The sequence below is a fragment of the Aulostomus chinensis genome, chromosome 22 (assembly GCF_037954235.1).
Source record: "Aulostomus chinensis isolate RoL2024-O1b breed Wild chromosome 22, RoL_Achi_v1.0, whole genome shotgun sequence".
NCBI classification, from domain to species: Eukaryota; Metazoa; Chordata; class Actinopteri; order Syngnathiformes; family Aulostomidae; genus Aulostomus; species Aulostomus chinensis.
The window spans coordinates 13139859-13158741 of NC_141341.1; the positions used below are offsets into that span (position 1 = coordinate 13139859).

Genomic DNA, 18883 nt, shown 5'->3' on the forward strand with positions numbered 1-18883 from the left:
GCAGGCTCTCTCTCTCTCTCTCACACACACACACACACACGCACACATGAACATGTATCTATCTTTTTCTCCCCTTGCTTCACCTTACTTAAGCCTAATTTTCACCTAAACTATAAACCAAGTTGTCCAACAAGATACCTTTTCAAAATGCCCTCACTGATATGATTTAAAACTTAAAGGTAACCACACACACACACACACACACACACACACACACACACACACACACACACACACACACAGCTGTGCGTTATCGCTCCTCTCATCTCTCCTTCAAATCTTTAAGTGGAGATCATCAGAGATCCTCCAGATTTCAACATGATAACAGTATCAATTATCACAGCATCATGTTGAATCAGCACACACTCCCTCGGTGCACACACAGTGAATGCTAATGAAGATGCAGATCAGTGGTTTCAAAGTGCCAGAGGCTCTTATCTGAGTTTGTCTACAGCAGCAGTGCTGCTGCTGGACGGTGGAGCAACGCTGCCGCTCAGTGGTTCACGCCGAAGCTGCAGAGGCTGGCAGAGAACTGGGCCAGCCTGGAGGGGAGGTTGTGCGAGGTAACATCTCAAAGGAGTAAAGTGTAGAAAAAGTAATATGGTTCTGAAGATAAGGTACATTTCTGCAAGCGGAATGCTGATTTTGTTTGGAGAAACAATGTGTGCTTGAACAGAAAATGACAAACCTCCCAAAAGAACTGAGCGTTAGTGAAGCTCTGTGCTGCCCCCGCGCTGTTTTGTTTTTCCCACCCAGCGTTTGAGGTTATCAGTGTTTCCACGTGTGTTTCATGAGTCACCTCGTGGGTTAGCATGGATGATCTCACTCACGTTTTCAATATTTCTCCTGAAAGTCTCAGGATTACTCGTGACAGCGGGACTCTCTGGAAGCCAACCTCTGCCTGTCCAAAAAAAAAGAAGATAAAAATGTACCCTTGATCATAAAATGCTTCTATTATAGTTCACATTTTGATTTTTTGTCTCATAATTATAACATTGTGGCTCATAATTTTGTTTTATTATCTCAAAATGTGGTTTTTTTTTCCCATCTCACAATCTGATCTCATAACCTTTTTATCCACAATTTTTTTTCTCGTATTGATTTTTAATTGATTATTTTGACTTTTTATCTCGAGATTGTGTGACTTAACATCAGAGTATGTTACCATCATACCTAAGTTTCATTACTCTTCTCCTTAACCGGCAGAAATTGGCTTCCATAGAACTCTAAGAACAGATTATCTCAGATCAGGCAATAATCCATCAAGGGGCAGCAGGAAGACAGTGTCCTCTGTCTGTACGCTGCAAAAATCAATATCTTTTATTTCTCTCTCTCTCTTGCTCTCTCTAATCTTATCTTGCTATAACAAAAACTTTTCTGTAAAGTGTCTCATGCATGTAATTACCTGCATTTTCTATAGAAATACGACATGCAGGCTTATGAGCTCATTCTTAAGCAAATTTCAGGACGTTCACTGCATCCACGTTATTGGAGCGAACAGAGAAGCGCTGATATCGCCCACCGAGCCTCAGCGTCCATGAAATGAAATATCCTCTGTGACATTCAAGTCCTTTATGAGTTTTAAATTGGGAAACATCAGATCCTGTTGTGTTGTTATACGGACTGCTGTATGAAACTTGATCAGGACCCCTGATATGTGAGCTTCAAATGCTAAAAAAAACCCCAACCCTCTAGCAATACTGACAGCGGAGGACAAGCGGAGGACAAGCGGAGGACAAGCGGAGGACAAGCGGAGGACAAGCGGAGGACGCGTTGAGCACCTTGCAAGTAGGACAGGACAGTTGAGCTCTTGAGAGGCGTTGAGTGTCTGATACAGACACTTTCTATCAACGCAACCTGCTCTCATGTACCAATTTATTATGTAAACTGACCCAGATACAGCTGATGTAGTTCATGAGGATTATACTCTGGGCTGTTGTATGTCTCGCTTGGTCTAAGATGTATTAAAGCAGTTAATCTAAAGGCGAGGCAAGGCAATTTTATTTGTATAGCGCATTTCATACACAATGTGCTTTACATGAATAGATTAAAATACAGGAAGGAAAAACAACGACATTAGCGTAAAATCAAATGAAATGAAGAGAAAAGAAAGGAGAGAAAGTCAGTGCAGACGATGAAGAGGCACATGAGAAGAGGAAAGAGTCCAGCCTGGTTTTGAAGATATCCACGCTCGGTGCAAGTTTCACCTCCATTGGTAGCTTGTGCCACTGATTTGCAGCTTAGAAATTAAATGCAGCTTCTCCGTGTTTATTCGTCACTCTGCTAAGCACCAGTTGTCCTGAGTTCACAGACCTAAGATTTCTACAAGGTTTATGTTCTCAACGTGTCACATAGGTCATCGGGAGCTAACCCCTTTAGTCGTTTGTATACTAACAGTAATGCTTTGAAGTCTCAAGGTGAGGAGAACTTTCTGCAGCCTTTTACACCCTCTTGCTGGTGGTCCTTGAGATTGTGAGTTCATTATTACGCTATCTTGAGATGGAGAAGCTTGTTTTCTTGTGATAAAGAGTAATGACGCGAGACTTTTAACCAGTTGTATGGGAGAGTAAAAGTAGTCCTGTGGAGATAAGACAATATTAATTTGTGAACTTGAGATAAGAGCATGTAAAATAGCAGTGCTTAATTCTGGTGGGTGTTCCTATCCAGTCCATTTGTATGTATTAGGGTTCTCAAACACACTCAACATTATTTAATGAAGAGATACTGCGGATGTGTTGTCTGCATGCATTTTATCAGCGTGTGTTTGGGATGAATGAGAGCAGCAGGAGGGATAACATCATCTTCCCGCCGATCATCTGGAATGACAAGATGCTTTCATCCTGGAAGAAGTCGGAGAGGAGAGGAGCCGAGGGTCTGTGGCCTCCAGCTGTCAGCCGCTCCGGTGGAGGTCACATTGTGCAAAATATGTGAGATACATAATTGGACGAAACAGCCTGAAGAAACAGACTGCTGCTGGAGATGAGCAGACTCCCGAAACACCACAGAGGAAGGCAACCCTCGTCTGACGGTATAAATAATACAACACGAGAAGTAGAAGAACGTCAGTGTTTCTGAGAGAACAACATGTCTGCAGCCATGAACGTCTGAACGGGATCTGAGAGAGGAATGAAGTCTTGTTTGGTTTGAATCAGTTGGTGAGAGCTTTTTCAATTATTTAATCTCTGATTGACATTAAATAGCAGATTTGATCTCCCAGATGTGATCACACATCCTGCAAAAAGCACAACCAGAGTGCAAGTGTTTTTTACGTGTTTATATGAACACCCCATATTGTTACGTTAATCAGCCAAAAATTTGACCATGAACTCTATCAAACGTGAGCAATCAACAGATGAACATATATTGTGTGCTTGTATCAAGAAAAAAACAAGATACATCAGAGGGTTGTACCCTCACAACCCTCTTTTAATGTTCCTCAGATCAGTCACCTTCATGTTGCACTGTGTGATTTGTCCACAGGGGGGAGGCAGAACTCGTGGATAAACTCAAAGGTTCTTTTCAGGATTTTGTGTCCTCCAATATGTCTGTGCTTTGTCTTTGGAACACGATACTGAACATATTTAGTTATATCATCGATTTATTAAGGATCAGACATGTGTAAAGAATACCAAAAAGCATCTTAAATCATGAAAAACTAAAAAACAAGAGATGTAGAAACCACTGAAAACACTAAGGCTACTGTAGTAAAGTTCTTTAAAACCTTTATGAACAAAATACTCAGCTGTCGCTGATGTTGGCACTGTGCTGGGAGAGCGTGTTCACACGTAACTGTTCACTCTGTGCTTACGTGAGGTTCCACCTGAGCTTTGTTGGGATCTATTTACAGGACCTTTTGTTTATTTGGCTGCAGTGACACCACCCAGATGTTCAGTGCATCCGTAGCTGTGTTTGAAGGGTGCGTGCAGATTTGTCCCAGTTTTAGGACCAAGTTCTTTGCTCATCCTCTGGATGTAAATTTGGGGTGGGGGGGTGGATCGGAGATATTCTATTAGTCACTAATAAATGAGTTAGAGCCATAATGGATAAATCGCCGGGTAGATTACAATGATTTGTGCGTTTGAGCGTGTGTGTGTGTGTGTGTGTGTGTGTGTGTGTGTGTGTGTATGTGTGTATGTGTGTGTTGAAAGCCTGGTCAGCAGAGCGGTGGAAGTGATCGGGTGCTGACCGGGCTGCACTTCACCTTCGAGGGTGATGGAGGAGGCTGGGTGAGATGAGGAGAGGAGGGGGATGGACGAAGGTGTGCACTCCCTCTTTCCTTTCCAGAGTGCAGTGAGCCAGAAGCCTGCGACCGCCCCCGAGGTTTACGTCGCTCAGGAGGGGTGGACGAGGCAGCTGGCAGACATTTATACTGAGCAGGAGGGTGATGGGTGGATGGATGGCCGGTGGGGGCAGAGTAGCAACCGGGTGCAGAGTGACGGCTGGGTGATGGGTGTCGCCCTGGTGAGTGATGCCGGTAAGGTGAGGAGTGCCTGATGGACAGAGGTTCACGGTTACTGGCCGGATGATCCAGGAGGATTTTGGGTGATTTATGCACTTTCGGCGACTTGGGCGTCTTGGGCGTCTTGGGGGTTTTGGGTGATTTGGGTATGTGATGGGTTGAGGAATGAGAGTTCGAAGGCGCGGTTTCTCCATTGTTGGCAACCTTGTAGAGAAAGACGTCATACTGAAGGGGCGGGCTGGTCTCTGGGTGGAGCTTAACCTCTTTGGGGAGGAGCACTTCCAGGCCAATAGTGACTCCATCCTGATGTGGAAATATGGCAGGTAGTCATGGTGGTGAAAAGAATGAATATATACAGAGACAAGGAGGGGGACAGTGGCCCTCTGGGCTCAGACACAGCAGCTTAGTCACACTCTAACTGGGTGACTGTGTTTGTACTAGAAAAGCAGAGCCACATTCACCACAGACACAAAACACCACAGAAAACCATCACTGAAAGCCGGAGACGTTGGTTGTGTTTGTCAAAGTGGAGCCGCTCGGCTGTCAAACTAGCTTCGATAATTTAGGAGAGACTTACAGCAGCCTGGCAGTGGAGCTCTATTCTACACATACAGATTATAGAGTGAGACATCGTATTATAGTATTATACAATCAGGATTAAAAATGCTATTAGGATGTCTCGCCCTGTAACTTTCACACAGGAAAGTAATATAAACCTCAAATAGATGTTACTGTTTTATTGTGTCTTTTTCGATTTCAACAGGGTTGAAGCCAAGTTAGGGTTTCGGGCAAAAACTTCACAAAGGTGCAAGGCAAGAGGACAAAAAATCGAGAGGACAAACAACTCCATCATCAGACCGACGCATTCTGTCCCACGGGCTTGATCGGGGTCGCCGTACAACATGTGACAAACACCATTTAATGAAGCGGTGGTGGGACGTTCTGGATTTATAGGCAGGAATGAGGACCCGTCTGTGAGTGGATTTTCAGAGGGGATTCAAACTTCTCATTTATGTGTTGTTGTTGTTTTTTGTTGTTGTTGTTTTTTTTGTGATTCAACTTATGTTTATCTTCATCTCCACTAACGAAGTCATGTGATCACCAGCACCGTTGACTTCCTGAGGCAGTCTGGATCAGATTGTAGATCTCGGAACCTGAAGGGGTGATTGGCAGGTTACAATTGTGTATTACTATACTTTACTATGGTACGCTAGCTATATTTTTCTGGACTAATCATAAATAAATGTGAACCCAATTTTTTGGAGGTCTGTGTGCTCTCGTCTGTGATGGGTTTTTTTCTCTAGGATAACTTAACTTAATGAAGATTCGTCACTGAACCACTTGTTGGTAACTCCAGAAAGCAGGAAGAATCGGCTATGTATGGTTAGCTTGGGGCTAATGTCACCCCGTAGCCCCGCTAATCCATGTTTTTGGTATCCAGCCAATCCAGATTATACCAGCGGATGAACTTGAGTGTGAAGAGTGTAAAGACAGTTTGGCTTTTGTTCACAGTTGGTGAACATGGGGCTCCATTAACTTCGAAGTGTCTGGCTTTTTCTGCATTCCGGTGTCACAAAGAAGTAACGCAGCTGTGAATCTTCATGAGCTCATCACGTCTATTTGTGAGTACCTAAAAGGCAAAACACATTTTTCAGGGGGGTGGAGCATCACCTCAAGTACCATAAGCGCACCTTTCCATAGGCACCATGCATCCACACTCATGTCTCTTACTGGCTTCTCCCCTTGCACCTCTAGAAACAATCATTTACCCCAGGACACCAAAAGCTACCCCTCCCTCCATTTTTTTTCGAAACCACATTTGCATTTTAAATATTTTCGTGTGGCAACCCTGATGAAGTTTACCAGCCAAAACTCCTCAGTCTAATAATGAGGTCTTCTACTCTATTTGAAGCTCATGTAGTAGCTGTGGGGAGCTGTCCGCGGTCCTGAATGAACACGCTCATCATTGTGTGTGAGCGCTGTAATCTGTGAGCAGCCTAGTGTAGCACAAAAGCAGGGTCAGTCGTGCATTCAGTTATTATTAGCATGGGAGCAGTTGGGCAGCAGTTGAGCGGACATGCAGAGAAAAGGGAGCGAGAGAGAGGAGAGAGAGAGAGAGTCTGGAGGGGAAATTAGAGCAGATAGCAATACACAGGGACAAACTGGATAAAATTAAAAAGATTTATTCCCACAACTGTCAACTATAATCCTCCATGTATACCCAAAAAAGTACAAAAGAACCTCAAGTACATAAAAGTATTATAAATCACATTGAAAACCAAGACACAGCGTGTGTAATATATGCATATAGATTCAAATATCAACTCCAAGCAGTTACTTTGACTCTGTGTAATCTAGACAAATCCACTTATTAGCAACATGAATAGTTCGCAAATACAGATTCACTTAGTTTCCACGTTTTTCTGCAAATATTTTCAGACACTTTTCTTTGATAACACCAATGCATGCGAGCAGAGAGAGAGCGAGAGAGAGAGAGCGAGAGAGAGAGCGAGAGACAGACAGACAGACACAGAGAGAGGCAGTAAGGCGGGACAGGCAAGGGTGTGGGGAGGGGAAACAGAGGAGGAAACGATGGAGAAGCACATTTTCATTGGCCGAAGACCAAGGCAGGACATCAGAAGAGAGGAGAGTCAGTCATTAGTTGGTCCAAGCGAGAGGTTTTTAGTCCAGCGTTAAAGGCAGGAAGAGGGAGGAGAGGAGGGCGGTGGTACCACTATGCGATCATGGTTGGCATGGCAGCCTTGTAAACAGGACCACTGTTGTATCATGTTGTGCTTACGTACGTGAGGCCTGATCGGACTGATAAGATACACGGTGTGCTCTTTGCAAGGTGTAAACGGTCTTAGGTTAGACGAGGGATTCGGAGGACAGGTGACGACACTATACCAAGTTGTTCTGGAGCGCGTTTACCTCGGCGTTCTCCTCTGTGTTGTTGGGGGTGCGGTCGTGGACGACAGAGGTCGGCCGGTTGTTGTCGTGTTTGGGGGAGTGAGAGTTGAGGATGTTCATGGAGCCTTCCTCCTTGGGTTGTGGGGACTTGGCTGGGTCCTCCTGCTTCTGTGGGTCATCCTGTGGGGGGGCGGACAACATAATTTATAGACCTGCCTCAAACAGATGTAAGAAGATGAACAGATCCACATCGTCTTCTCTTCTGATCCCATACACACCAGCCTCGTGAGGTTACATCACCAGGCTGCAGCAAACCACACAGCTCTTCCTTATCAAAAGAGCCAAAATAAACGCCAGTGTATTCGGTTTAAATGTATTCAACCTATCTGAAGCGTCGGTGACGTGGTTCATGGTGTTACAGCACCTTCGTGGTTCAGGCCAAGCAAGGTAACAGAACCTGGATCGGCACCATCATTCAAGTCTCCCATCCGGGAATAACGGTGTCAACACCTGATTCCGATATTCCCAATCCAGTACCCCATCACTAATTATTAAATGAGATTCTTCTTACTGAAAAACTGACTTTTATTCTTGTAGGAATGTCCATGTGTTGAACTATATATTTAAATTGGCTGTTAACTGTTTTTGCCTCCCACTTATTTTACGAGGACTTTTCATAAAGTACATATTATTCGTTAACGGTAACTGTAACAAAGTAATAATATAAATAAATGATAATGAATTGATATTATACTCCTCCTTCTACCTGGACACCAAAACATGATTAAATATAAAAATTAAAAAAACAGAAAATAAGAGTTGAGAGAGAGGGGAGTTCAAGTCAGACTTGAACCAGTCCCGATGTCCACGATGAGGATTGTTGTCTGCAGAATAAACTTAAACAGGAAACGTGAGCACGCGGCTCGGTCGACCAACCTCGCACGTACATGAAAGAATCCTGAACTGATGGGGGACTTGTCAGTGACACCGGACCTTTTATCTGATCATCTAGCCACGCCTGGGAATTTAAAAGACCTTTGACCTTTAAAATACTGCTTTGCAGACCGTGAGCCTGCGGGGGCTTTTTAGCCTGTGAACCTGACATTTAGAGCATCCGGCAGTCGGAGAAACTCCTCCATATACACGGAAATGCCAGCGGCGCAAGTCGCGGTTTGTTCACATCAGTTATCAAATGAAGACTGAATATGAGAGTTTCTTCAATGCACTAAATGTGTGTAATTACAGGTGAGACAACTGTGTTTGTCTGACTACACCACCGCGCCTGCATGTGTGCGTCTGCATGTGTTCGTTTGTAAGCCATCCATTGATTGGCGTGTCACAGACATCTGAAGGTCACAGGCCCAGCAGGCAGTAAGTAGGTCGCCATCGATCCGTCCCACGCGCCACTGCTGGACACTCTCTAAATCACATCGCAGAGACAGTGAGTTCAAAACGCTTTAAGTTGTGAGAGAACGATGATCTCATAGATGTTCTATACTGTGGGCAGTTAATCTCTGCTTATAGCTGTCCCGACATTATTTCATGACCTCAGATGTCACGGCGGTGGCGGCACGACATCTGCTAAAATGACGTGCCGGCACCATGAAGCAGTGCCAATGGACAGAGGGTCAATTCGGATCTTCCCGTGGTGGACACACGGAATCCCCAATTCAACAACGTAAAACACACGGACACACGCACACACACACACACACACACACACACACACACACACACACACACACACACACACACACACACACACTCACAAAGCTGGAAAATAATGTGTTATGACATATCATAGCAGTAAGGTCTCATTAGACGCAAAAAACTCTCTAACTGTTGTTTAGAAACTGAATTTCTCCTCTTATAAACACCAGTTTAATGTTATCCAAGCAAATAATTCATTTGCCCACGTCAAAATAAAATCCTAATTAACAATGGCGTTGTTTTCATGGTGCTGACATGTAATTTTAACGCATTACATGTTGCCACACAATGTCATCTCACTTTTTTTTTTGTGAAGTTGCTTCAACTTCTGTCTGTTCAGCATGAGGATTAGTTCAGTAAACCTCTAGAAGCGAGGGATGACCGAAGTGGTATGAGGTTTGATTTGTCCCAAAAGATGTAATAACAGGCACAGTCATATAGAAAAAAATGTTTTAAGTTGAGTATCAACTGAGTAAAAGCTTGAATAGAAATTGAATAAGAGTACCTGGAATGTTTGTACCATTTTGCTTTTGTGTTTGCTCTTGTCCGTCTTTAGGTTTCACTTTAAGTTTTGATTTTCAAGGTGAAAACCAAGTTGCTCAAAAAAAAAAAAATCCGCAGGGTCCACACACACACACACACACACACACACACACACACACGCGCACACACACACACACACAGTACACGCGCGAGTACGCACGCACACAAACACTCACACACATGCTGCTACAGAATGCAAACCTCACAGCAGCAATACATGCACAAACCTTGGAAGGGCTAAAAAAAAAAACAAGGAGAAAGAAAATAGGAAACTTGCTGCATGGGGACCTAAGTGGGCGTTTTAGCTTTACAGGCAGCAGTCAAGCATCATTTAAAGTAAAATGGAGGCTTGGGTTTCCCATTGAGCTTCTCAGGAAGCTTCAAATGTGGAATTAAAGGAAGTGGAAAGACAGGGAACTTGCAATAACGTCATGGAGCGGGAACTACAACACCTCTGAACACCTGATAGCAGAAAGCCTGGCAACAGGTGAGTAATCATTACCAAACAACTACCTCCAACAACAACAACAGAAGACAAGATGCAGGATAGTGTTGTAGATTTAGAGGTTTGCAGTGAATGCCAAAGTCTGGCACCTAACAGTTGCACAGCTCAAAGCAAAGCCAGGGAGGGAAACTGCTGCAGGCAAAATGTCTGCTCCGCTTACCTGGAAGTGGTTATAGGGGTTTCTGGGTTTGTTTTCCCAGGTATAGCCGATTGTTGATGGCCTCTGAGGGGGGATCAGTGTGAACAGCATTAACACACATACACACACACACACACACACACGAGCGCGCATACACACATATACTGTACATACAAGTGAGAATGTTAAATTTTCTTATTCAGCAGGGTTTGACTGCAAGCTTTGGTTCATATTCTGGAGCAGCAAATTAGTAGCCATGCACACCCGGACTAACAACTACCAACGCTTAAACCGGCAGATTAAGTTAAAAAAAAAAAAAAAGTAGGATAGAATGTGATGAAATACAAGGAGAACACATGAAGGTAAATACCAGAAATGATAGAAATGCAAACAACAACAGAACAAAATCAATTGAAAAGAATGGAGGGAGAGTAAACATGAGGAGAGGCAGGGCATACCTGACAGATAATGTTGTCATAGTACGCCAGGTTGTGAGTGTGAGCCTGGGGGGCGGGTGGAGGGGTGTCACAAAGTCTCCTTACGTTTGGCTGCGAGCCGTCAGCTGTGGTGGAAACAGAGAGGCCGTCCGTCTGTGGCTCGCTGCTCTGTGGGCGGTATTTACTGAAGAAAAGAGGAGATCGAGGAGGTAAATATTACCAGCGTTTCGTATGTTTGCGTCCGTCCATGTTTTTTTTCCATCACATTTCCCTACAGCTGAGATTAAAGCATCTGGTAGATGGAAAGGGCGAATGTACAGAGCAGTGACTCACACTCAGATCATAGATAAAAATATATCATCACAGCCAACACATATAAATAATTTAGTAGAAACCGAAGGGAATTATAGCGCCGCTATAGCTCACTGTTGGCTCCTTGTCTCGACTTGTCTTCACTGCCCTATTAAACCGCCTCTCTTTCTCCTCTGCTTTGCTTGCTCTGAAGCTCAAACACTTAATTTCCAACAGCTTTTTAACATTTTTTTTCCTTTTCACTTTGGAAAAATTAGAATATATTAGCTAAGATTAGAGTGATGTGGATTTGACAGAACACAACTTTAATTAGTACTGCATGGATTTACGCCTTTGTCTGACAGTCCACTTCCAGTTCACTTTGACCATACAGACGTGTTTCTTGAGTTATAACCGCAAATATTTTTTGTACAGTCACAATGACCTTGAACTTTGACTCTTTTTCACTAAAATCTTTTCAAGTAGTCCTCAAGTCAAAATGCATATTTTTGTCAAATTTGAAATTTTCCCAAGGCGGTCCTTAGATATCACCACATTAATGAGAATGGGACTGATAGCACATTCCTATGAGGTGAGAGTGACCTTTAACCTTTGGCCACCAAAATAAGTGGACTTCAGTGCCCAATTTGAGGAAAGTCCCTCAACGTGTTCCTGAGATAACGCTTTAGCAGGACTGGGACAGACAGAGGAACAACCTGGGGACACAATGCCATCACGCAGACACACTGACATCCATCAGGTGCGACACATTTTCACTCTCTCTACTCCTCTTTGGACACACCAACAGGGAAACAAACACACACCTGCGTCGGCGAAGCCGCTTGTTCTCGTTCTTGAGGCGGTGCAGCTTCTTGGCGAAGAATACAACAATCATGAAGAGGAGGAGGATGACAAACGAGGCCACGCCCACCACCACACACACCACCTGGAACTCTGTAACCGCCCAATCACAGCGTGTGCCCTTGTTCCATATGTAGTCCTGCACATTGCACCTGGATACACAAAGAACACAAGATCAAAGAGGAGGAGAGACCGTATCCATCTAAACATGTAGGGGGACCAGTTTCCTGATCATTAAAAGCCAACTCATGCAGGTCCTGGGAGTGTTTGCTCTTGGCATTTGTGCTTAGACCAAACTTATAGCTGCAGTGGTAATCATGAGGAAAAAGTGTAAATTGGTGCTCAACAAAGATGACATGTTGTCCTGAGGTCGGTCCAGCAAAGTAGGGATTCGGCCTGCAGCCTGGTCCTTAATGAGATCAAAGGATCAGTGTTAGTGTGTGTGTGTTTGTGTGTATGTGCGTGTGTTTGCGTCTTTCAAATTCCTGTCAGTGCAAAGGGTTTCAACACTCTCACAGCCTAGTGTGAGCTTGAGTACATGGATATATGTGTGTGTGAGTGTGTGTGTGTGTGTATGTGCATGCTATTACTCAGCAGGTATGATGAGATGAACAGTAGTTTACCTCTAATCTGACAGTGAGACGGCAGGACAGGCCAGATGGCGCTATCAAGGAGTGCTCTCTGTGTATGAGTGTGTTTATTTATGTGTATATCACGTCACACTGATCTCGCTGTATTGTTGTCTTCAATGTGTGCCTGCGGTGTATGTGTGTGAGTGTGTGTGTGTGTCCGTCTCAGCTGTCACCAGAGTACACACACACACTCTTTATCTCCTGTCTCCAAAACGAAGCTTATCCTTTGGCGACCCTGCTGTGATCTTCACCAGCCCTCATGACACATTAAGCCAGCCTTCTGTCTACGTGTCTGCGGTGTCTGCGTGCGTGTGTGTGTGTGTGTGTGTGTGTGTGTGTGTGTGTGTGTGTGTGTCCTAAATCTTGGCTTCTGTCTTTGGGAACAATAACATTTGAAATTACCACCAGCAATGCAAGTTAAAAAGGTGACAGCCTGTTTGTAAATGATAAAACAAGTGATATTTGATAATCGGGAAACGGGAAATGTTTCTCACCTGCAGAAGGCTCCTATTCCTGCCACCACCGTACACACCCCGCCGTTGAAGCAGAAATTAGGTTCAATATCACACTGAGGCACACACACACCAGGTCCAGAGCGCACAAATCCCAGCCTGCACCCGTCAGACCCCATGGCGCCACCTAACCCGAACCCCTCACCCTGCCCTGGCATGGGCGGAGCCGGCAGGGAGGGCCTGCTCTCCATATTAGGCCTCACATTGTCAGGGCGAGCAGGAGAGCCAGACAGGAGTGGGTTCTCGTCCTCCATGTCAGCCGGCGGTGAGGGAGTTGGCTCAGGCTCGGGGGTCGTATCTAACGCAGAGAGGTCGTCGTCAGGGGACAGGTAATCATAAAAGTCAGAAAGTGTCCATGGGGTGGGTGCTCCCCCTTTTTGTTTCTGTGGTTTGGGGGCTTTGGGCCAAACCACAGCAACATCGGACGGCATAATATCTGGTGCGGGGCTGTGGAACTCCACGGTGATGACATCATCAGATAAAGGGTTCCCCGGCTGGTCCGGTCCAGCCCCTCCGGCGGTGAGCTCCTCCCCTACGGGTGGGTCGTCCTCCACAAAGTCTAGGTAGGTGTGTTTATGAGAATGATGATGTTTGGAGCTGACTGGGAGTTTGGCCCCGAGGCCGGCTCCTATCAGGTGGTCCCTCTCCGCTGAGTCATCACTCAGCACCATCCTGGGGTTCAAGGCCTCCTTGCTGACTGATGATTGGTTGCGGTGATGATGACGCCTGGACAGCGAATGTCTCCCTGTCAATCAGACACAAAAAGATGATAAAGGCAAAGTACTTCCTTAAATCTTGACTTTTTGGTCAGTGTGTCTTTCCTGGAGTATATTACCGTCTCTTATGTTGAACCCTAGTTTGTTAGGTCCTATTTTATTATGAAGTCCTCTCCCTTGTGTCCTTGTTTGCTTCACTTCCTGCTTCCTGTCACGTTGCCTGTGTCTTGTCAGTTCATCGCTCCTCAAGCCTCATCTCTGTTGCTCATCGTCTCATCAGTCTCGTCCAGTCCAGTTGTGTTTTTCTGTCTTTCACCAGATCCTTTGATCAACACGCCTGCTGAACTTCATCTAAGTCGAGTCTTGTGACTTTTCTACTCTAGAATTCACCTGGATACTTGGCTTATTAGTGCACTTTGTTTCATCTATTTTCTTCCCCCACAAAGTGTGAGAAATGAATCAGAGGAAACCAAACGGGAGAATACAGGGTTTGAGTTATAAACAACAAACTGGTGGGAAAATTTGTGAAAAAGAAACGAAGGAAAAAAACCTAAATCTCCACTAGAAACACAGCATTGCACTTGTCTGCCTCCATGAGGGTTGTCTATCACGGTGGATCTTCACAATAATGTGAATCAGACAGAAGGACAGCAGGCTTCTGCCCACAGTCGTCTCCTGCACGGAGGTACAAAAAGGTGAGACTTTAGCTTGGTTGTGGACATAGCTAACATTTTTTTTTTTGGAAGCTTTTCTGACAATTTATTCCACAGCTTAACGGCATAAATGCTTTAAAAGGCAGTTTAGTCGTGTTTAGATTTAATTCTACGAGCAGCTGATAATCCCAAACCAGGCGATGTAAGCAGCCTGAAACATTCACACAGGGTCCAAAAATGTCTTTGACTGAAACCGTTACGTACGAACAAGAAAAGGAGGAAACGGGTAAAGCCATCTGAAAACTAAAGTGATGATTGGAGCTGTGCGGTTGGTTACGATATGAAACTGCCGCCTTAAAACCAATTGGGGTTCTTCTCTAAATCATGTTGGTGATCCTTGTGATAGTTTCATGTGTAGATGGCTGATTGTGACGTTCATGAAATGTGACTCAGGCCTGAATCCAGGACGACATAGAGGTTTATTGCTAGATTTTCGCTCTGGGGGTCTGTTAAGGTGAGCGCTCACGTCTTTCTTCACCGGTCCCAAAAGCTCAGTAAACTAACATAATCTCACCATCAACACTTTATCAATAGCAAAGCAGCGTAATCACCTATTTCCTGTGATTGTTTAGAAAAAGAAAAAAAAAAAAGCGAGAGGGAGGCTGGAGGTAATCCCAATTCACTGACTGTTTTGTTAGATAAAGACAAAAGCCCAAGGATGAGGCATGAATCATTCAGAAGCATTCCTCAAGTATTTTTGCCTTCAGGCTGTACCAGACTGGGAGAATACAGTCACTATATCCAATATGTTGGGGGGGGGGGGTTTCTTCAGAAGAGCTAATTTGGGTAAAATCACGGCTCAGCGCAACCAGCTGTGGTTAATGTTTAAAGGTTAATTGAATAAGTGTAAAAGAAATCAGTAGGAGAGCTGAAGACTGTCGTGTAATCAGACTGTGTTGATGTGGGATTAGGCACAACGAGTGACTGACTAATGTGCTCTGATGACCGAGACTGGGTGCGGATTAGATTAGGATTTAGAGCTATAGGTTAGAGGCCGGCTGGTCAGGCTCTATGCCTGTACCTTGCAATCACAGAAGGACGGAGAGCGTACAGGGATGCAGATGGAGAGGAATTATTAACGCAGCAGTCACTACTAACTCCAGTTTTGCAGCCAAACCTTGTCCAAGCTCAACAGAACTTCATTTTCCAGGAGGGATGCCAGCTTCCTAATGTACCAAATATGTCAGGCTGAATTTAGCGAAAATGCTTGTCTGAAAAGATCAACGTGGAATGAAGCAGCACTGTCGGATTAGATCATTTTTATATTTTTGGGAAGCACAAGAAAGACACTACAGTTGCACATAGTGGGGGACTACTTCTCCTTGCATGGGCGGTAATGTTCCCACAGTTGACTGAATTTCAAGGAGACACTCCTTCAGTTTCCCACCGGCCTGCATCAAAGGGTCGAACTCAAGCGAGCGCTTGGCTGGACCTTCTCTCTCCCACTGCCACCCGGAATCCTCTGTGCCCAATGAGATCACTGCTCTCTGTGTCTAGCACTTCATTCAGCACTAATACAAAAACCATCTGAACGTGCCTCAAGTCACGAAACCTAGTGGCGGCTGAGAAACCACACACACACACACACACACTGCAGTTGCCATGGTGAGATGTAAAGAGGTGCCATGTTGAAAGGCGGAGAGGAGCAAGGGAACTGTGGTGGAAACAGAGAATCCAGTGTTTGCTCTCTCTCTCTCTCTTGTTTTTGAATCAATCAGCCTGCCATTCAAGAGGAGCAGAATATGCCAACTCCATCTCTGGGAAAACCAAGGAGCAATGATCTCCGCGGTCCCTGAAAGAGACCGACATGATCCACCAAAACTGATTACAAGTGATTCAAACTCGATTTCATTTAAAGGTTAAATCTGACAATTTGTTCCCCTGTCGAGATGGTGCATCCCTTTAGCAGCTGGCAGTCTGAGTGATTACACGAGCTAAATGGAACACGGGGAGATTACAAGAGCAAGGGGAGCAATTGAATGCACGTGCCCCTGCTTTGCAGTTTTATTTCCATCTTAGGAACGGTTTGCCTTTAACTGCCGCTCTGCTCTTCACCTCCTCTTGTCACCATGGTAACAAGTTTTACCTGAGGTCGCTGTCACTGTGCATACTACCAGCATCCTAGTCTTAGCCAGCAGGACATCAATCACAGACAGGTATCAAACATCTTGGCTCAGACGCTGCGAAACGCTTCAACTGCAATATGCAAATACTAAACTGCTGGACAGGGGAACTGAGTCCAGCTGCTGGTTGGTTTATTTGGTCAAGCTGCAACCTCCACCCATGACCAATCTCAGCCCTCCAGACAATAAAACAGTCCTCCTCGCTTTTCTCCTGCGTGTGTGAAAATTGGGAGTCACGGAGATGTTGATGATCTGATTTATTGTGACACATCATGAGCTCTGCAGGGCTACGGGGCAGATGGACCTCACGGTTTGCACACAACCGCAAGAGTCTGGAGTCCATCCACGGAGGCTATGTTGGTCATCGAGGATAACGTGTTCCATATGCTGGTTGTGGTTGATTATTTAAAAAAAAAAAATTACAGGCAACAGTTCACTTGCAATTCTGCATTCAATGAAAAGGCCATTTGTCTTTTCTTGCCATCCTCGTCCTGAATAAATCTGATTTGTTTCTCATCTAATGAGTCAAATCAGGGCGAGACAGGCGTGTGTTTACCGGTCAATATGTCAGTGTTAACGCGCGGTTACACATTGAGGGCGCGAGATGCAGCGACGAAAAGGGGGGGGGGGGGGGTTTCAGCGCGTGCCCACGTGAACCCCGGCGACCCCTCTATGTGCACGAGCCACCCTGTTGCTGGGCAGCGGCGGCAACGCTCATCTCAAAGCTATGCTTCTATATAAGACATTTCTACTGTCACGTTTCTCTCTCAGGTAAACGGATGGAATGAACGGAGCTCATCCCGGTATGTCTGGAGGAATTCTTTCAGCGGTGGGACTGGGCCTCCCGTAGCCCGGCCACCGCGCACATAATTCCGCCTTTGTCTGCACCACGCATCGTCATCTTGATTTGAAAGTACAACACCAGCATTCAATTTCTGAAGAGTCTGAATCAGCACGTCTATTGTCACAGCCGGCGGTTCAAGTGTCAAGCAAAAGAGAGGAAATCTCACATCAGACTGATGTCATTTATCACCTCACACACATGAGCAGCCGGTTCGAATGAAAATATCATCAGCCGGCTGATTTTCATATGATGAGATTCTTAATTGCTTTCCGCGCGCTTGTACCTGACAGCAAAGGTGCGATTGATTCCTGCACATGTGCGCTTGCATGCAACACGCACGCACGCACAGGGTGGGACGGTGGCGGAGCAGCGGACTTACCGTGAACACACAGGGGAAAGATGACTATCGAGATGGTCAGAAGCACCTGCCAGGTCCCCAGCCGCCTGCAAACGCGTGCCATACCTTTCGTGTTCCCGTGACACTTCAACACACACACACACACACAAACACACTGACTGACTGATCAGGTCCTCGTTTCACCGGTGCAACTGTGCCGCTGGACGGTGTAATCCTGCAAAGTTCAAACCCTGCTGGTTTTCACCATGACGCCGCTGTCCTCTCTAGAACCTCCCGCGATTTAACAGCTCGGCTTGGGGTCCATTGCGCCCTTCTTCTCCACACCTTTTGCGCGCACTCTGCTTTGGGGGGTCCGTCAGCGGCGCGAGCATGCAGCGGGGAGTTGTAGTAGTGATGCGCGCCACCGGAGGACGGTCTGCAGACCAGATTCTAATGAGCCGGGTAGCTCGCTGCCTCCCAGCCAGCCTACGGTCCGTTAAGTCGTTTCCTCTCTGGCTGTAACCAAGCGCGACGCAGAGCAGCTCGACGCGCGCGCTCTATGGGTGTCAAAGTGCCAGTACACACACAAACAGACACACACACACACACACACACACACACACACACACAAACAGACACACACACACACACACACACACACACACGAGTATTTGTCCAGATCCGTCTGCTGTCAATATGTTTCATTTACACCACAGAGTCTCGGATACTGGAGGTTAATATCAGTGTGTGTGTGTGTGTCTGTCTGTTTTCTTTCATATTTCCATAAAAATATCTACAGGCCATCTCACAAAGGCCTTGATGGAATTTCTGCAAATTTCCTGAAGCATTCATTTTGACTCAAGGATGACCTTATTGGACTAATAAGGTGAAAAGTCACTTTGATTTGTCACTGTCGATGCACAGAAGACACAATAACAACACTAATTACAACAAGAAGAACACAAAACTGTAGCTGCAATTTGTATTTGATGCTGCAAATTCAAAGAAGGGGGGGGGGGGGCTGGAGCCTATCCCAGCGGCCTTCAGGCGAGAGGCGGGGTTCACCCTGGACAGGTCACCAGTCCATCACAGGACCAACACATAGAGACAGACAACCATTCACACTCACAGACACACCTACGGTCAATTTA

At 45.5% G+C, this 18883-nt stretch overlaps 1 protein-coding gene across 5 annotated transcripts; it reads right to left on the reverse strand.

Annotated features, from left to right (window-relative positions):
• Positions 1-2118: 2118 nt before the first annotated feature.
• cspg5b (chondroitin sulfate proteoglycan 5b) lies at positions 2119-18255 on the reverse strand. Of its 5 annotated transcripts, none has more exons than XM_086193892.1 (7): positions 17775-18255; positions 12982-13744; positions 11819-12007; positions 10809-10887; positions 10288-10350; positions 7391-7549; positions 2119-4762 (listed from the first exon to the last, which is right to left on the reverse strand). In XM_086193892.1, the coding sequence occupies exons 1-7, from the start codon at positions 17854-17856 to the stop codon at positions 4154-4156; spliced, it is 1944 nt and encodes a 647-aa protein (XP_086050018.1). In that variant the 5' UTR covers positions 17857-18255; the 3' UTR covers positions 2119-4153. The 5 variants fall into 5 exon arrangements, with proteins under 5 accessions (XP_086050018.1, XP_086050016.1, XP_086050019.1 ...); XM_086193890.1 differs by having other exon boundaries at positions 10725-10887; XM_086193894.1 differs by lacking the exon at positions 2119-4762 and adding an exon at positions 4810-5613 and having other exon boundaries at positions 10725-10887.
• Positions 18256-18883: the final 628 nt, after the last annotated feature.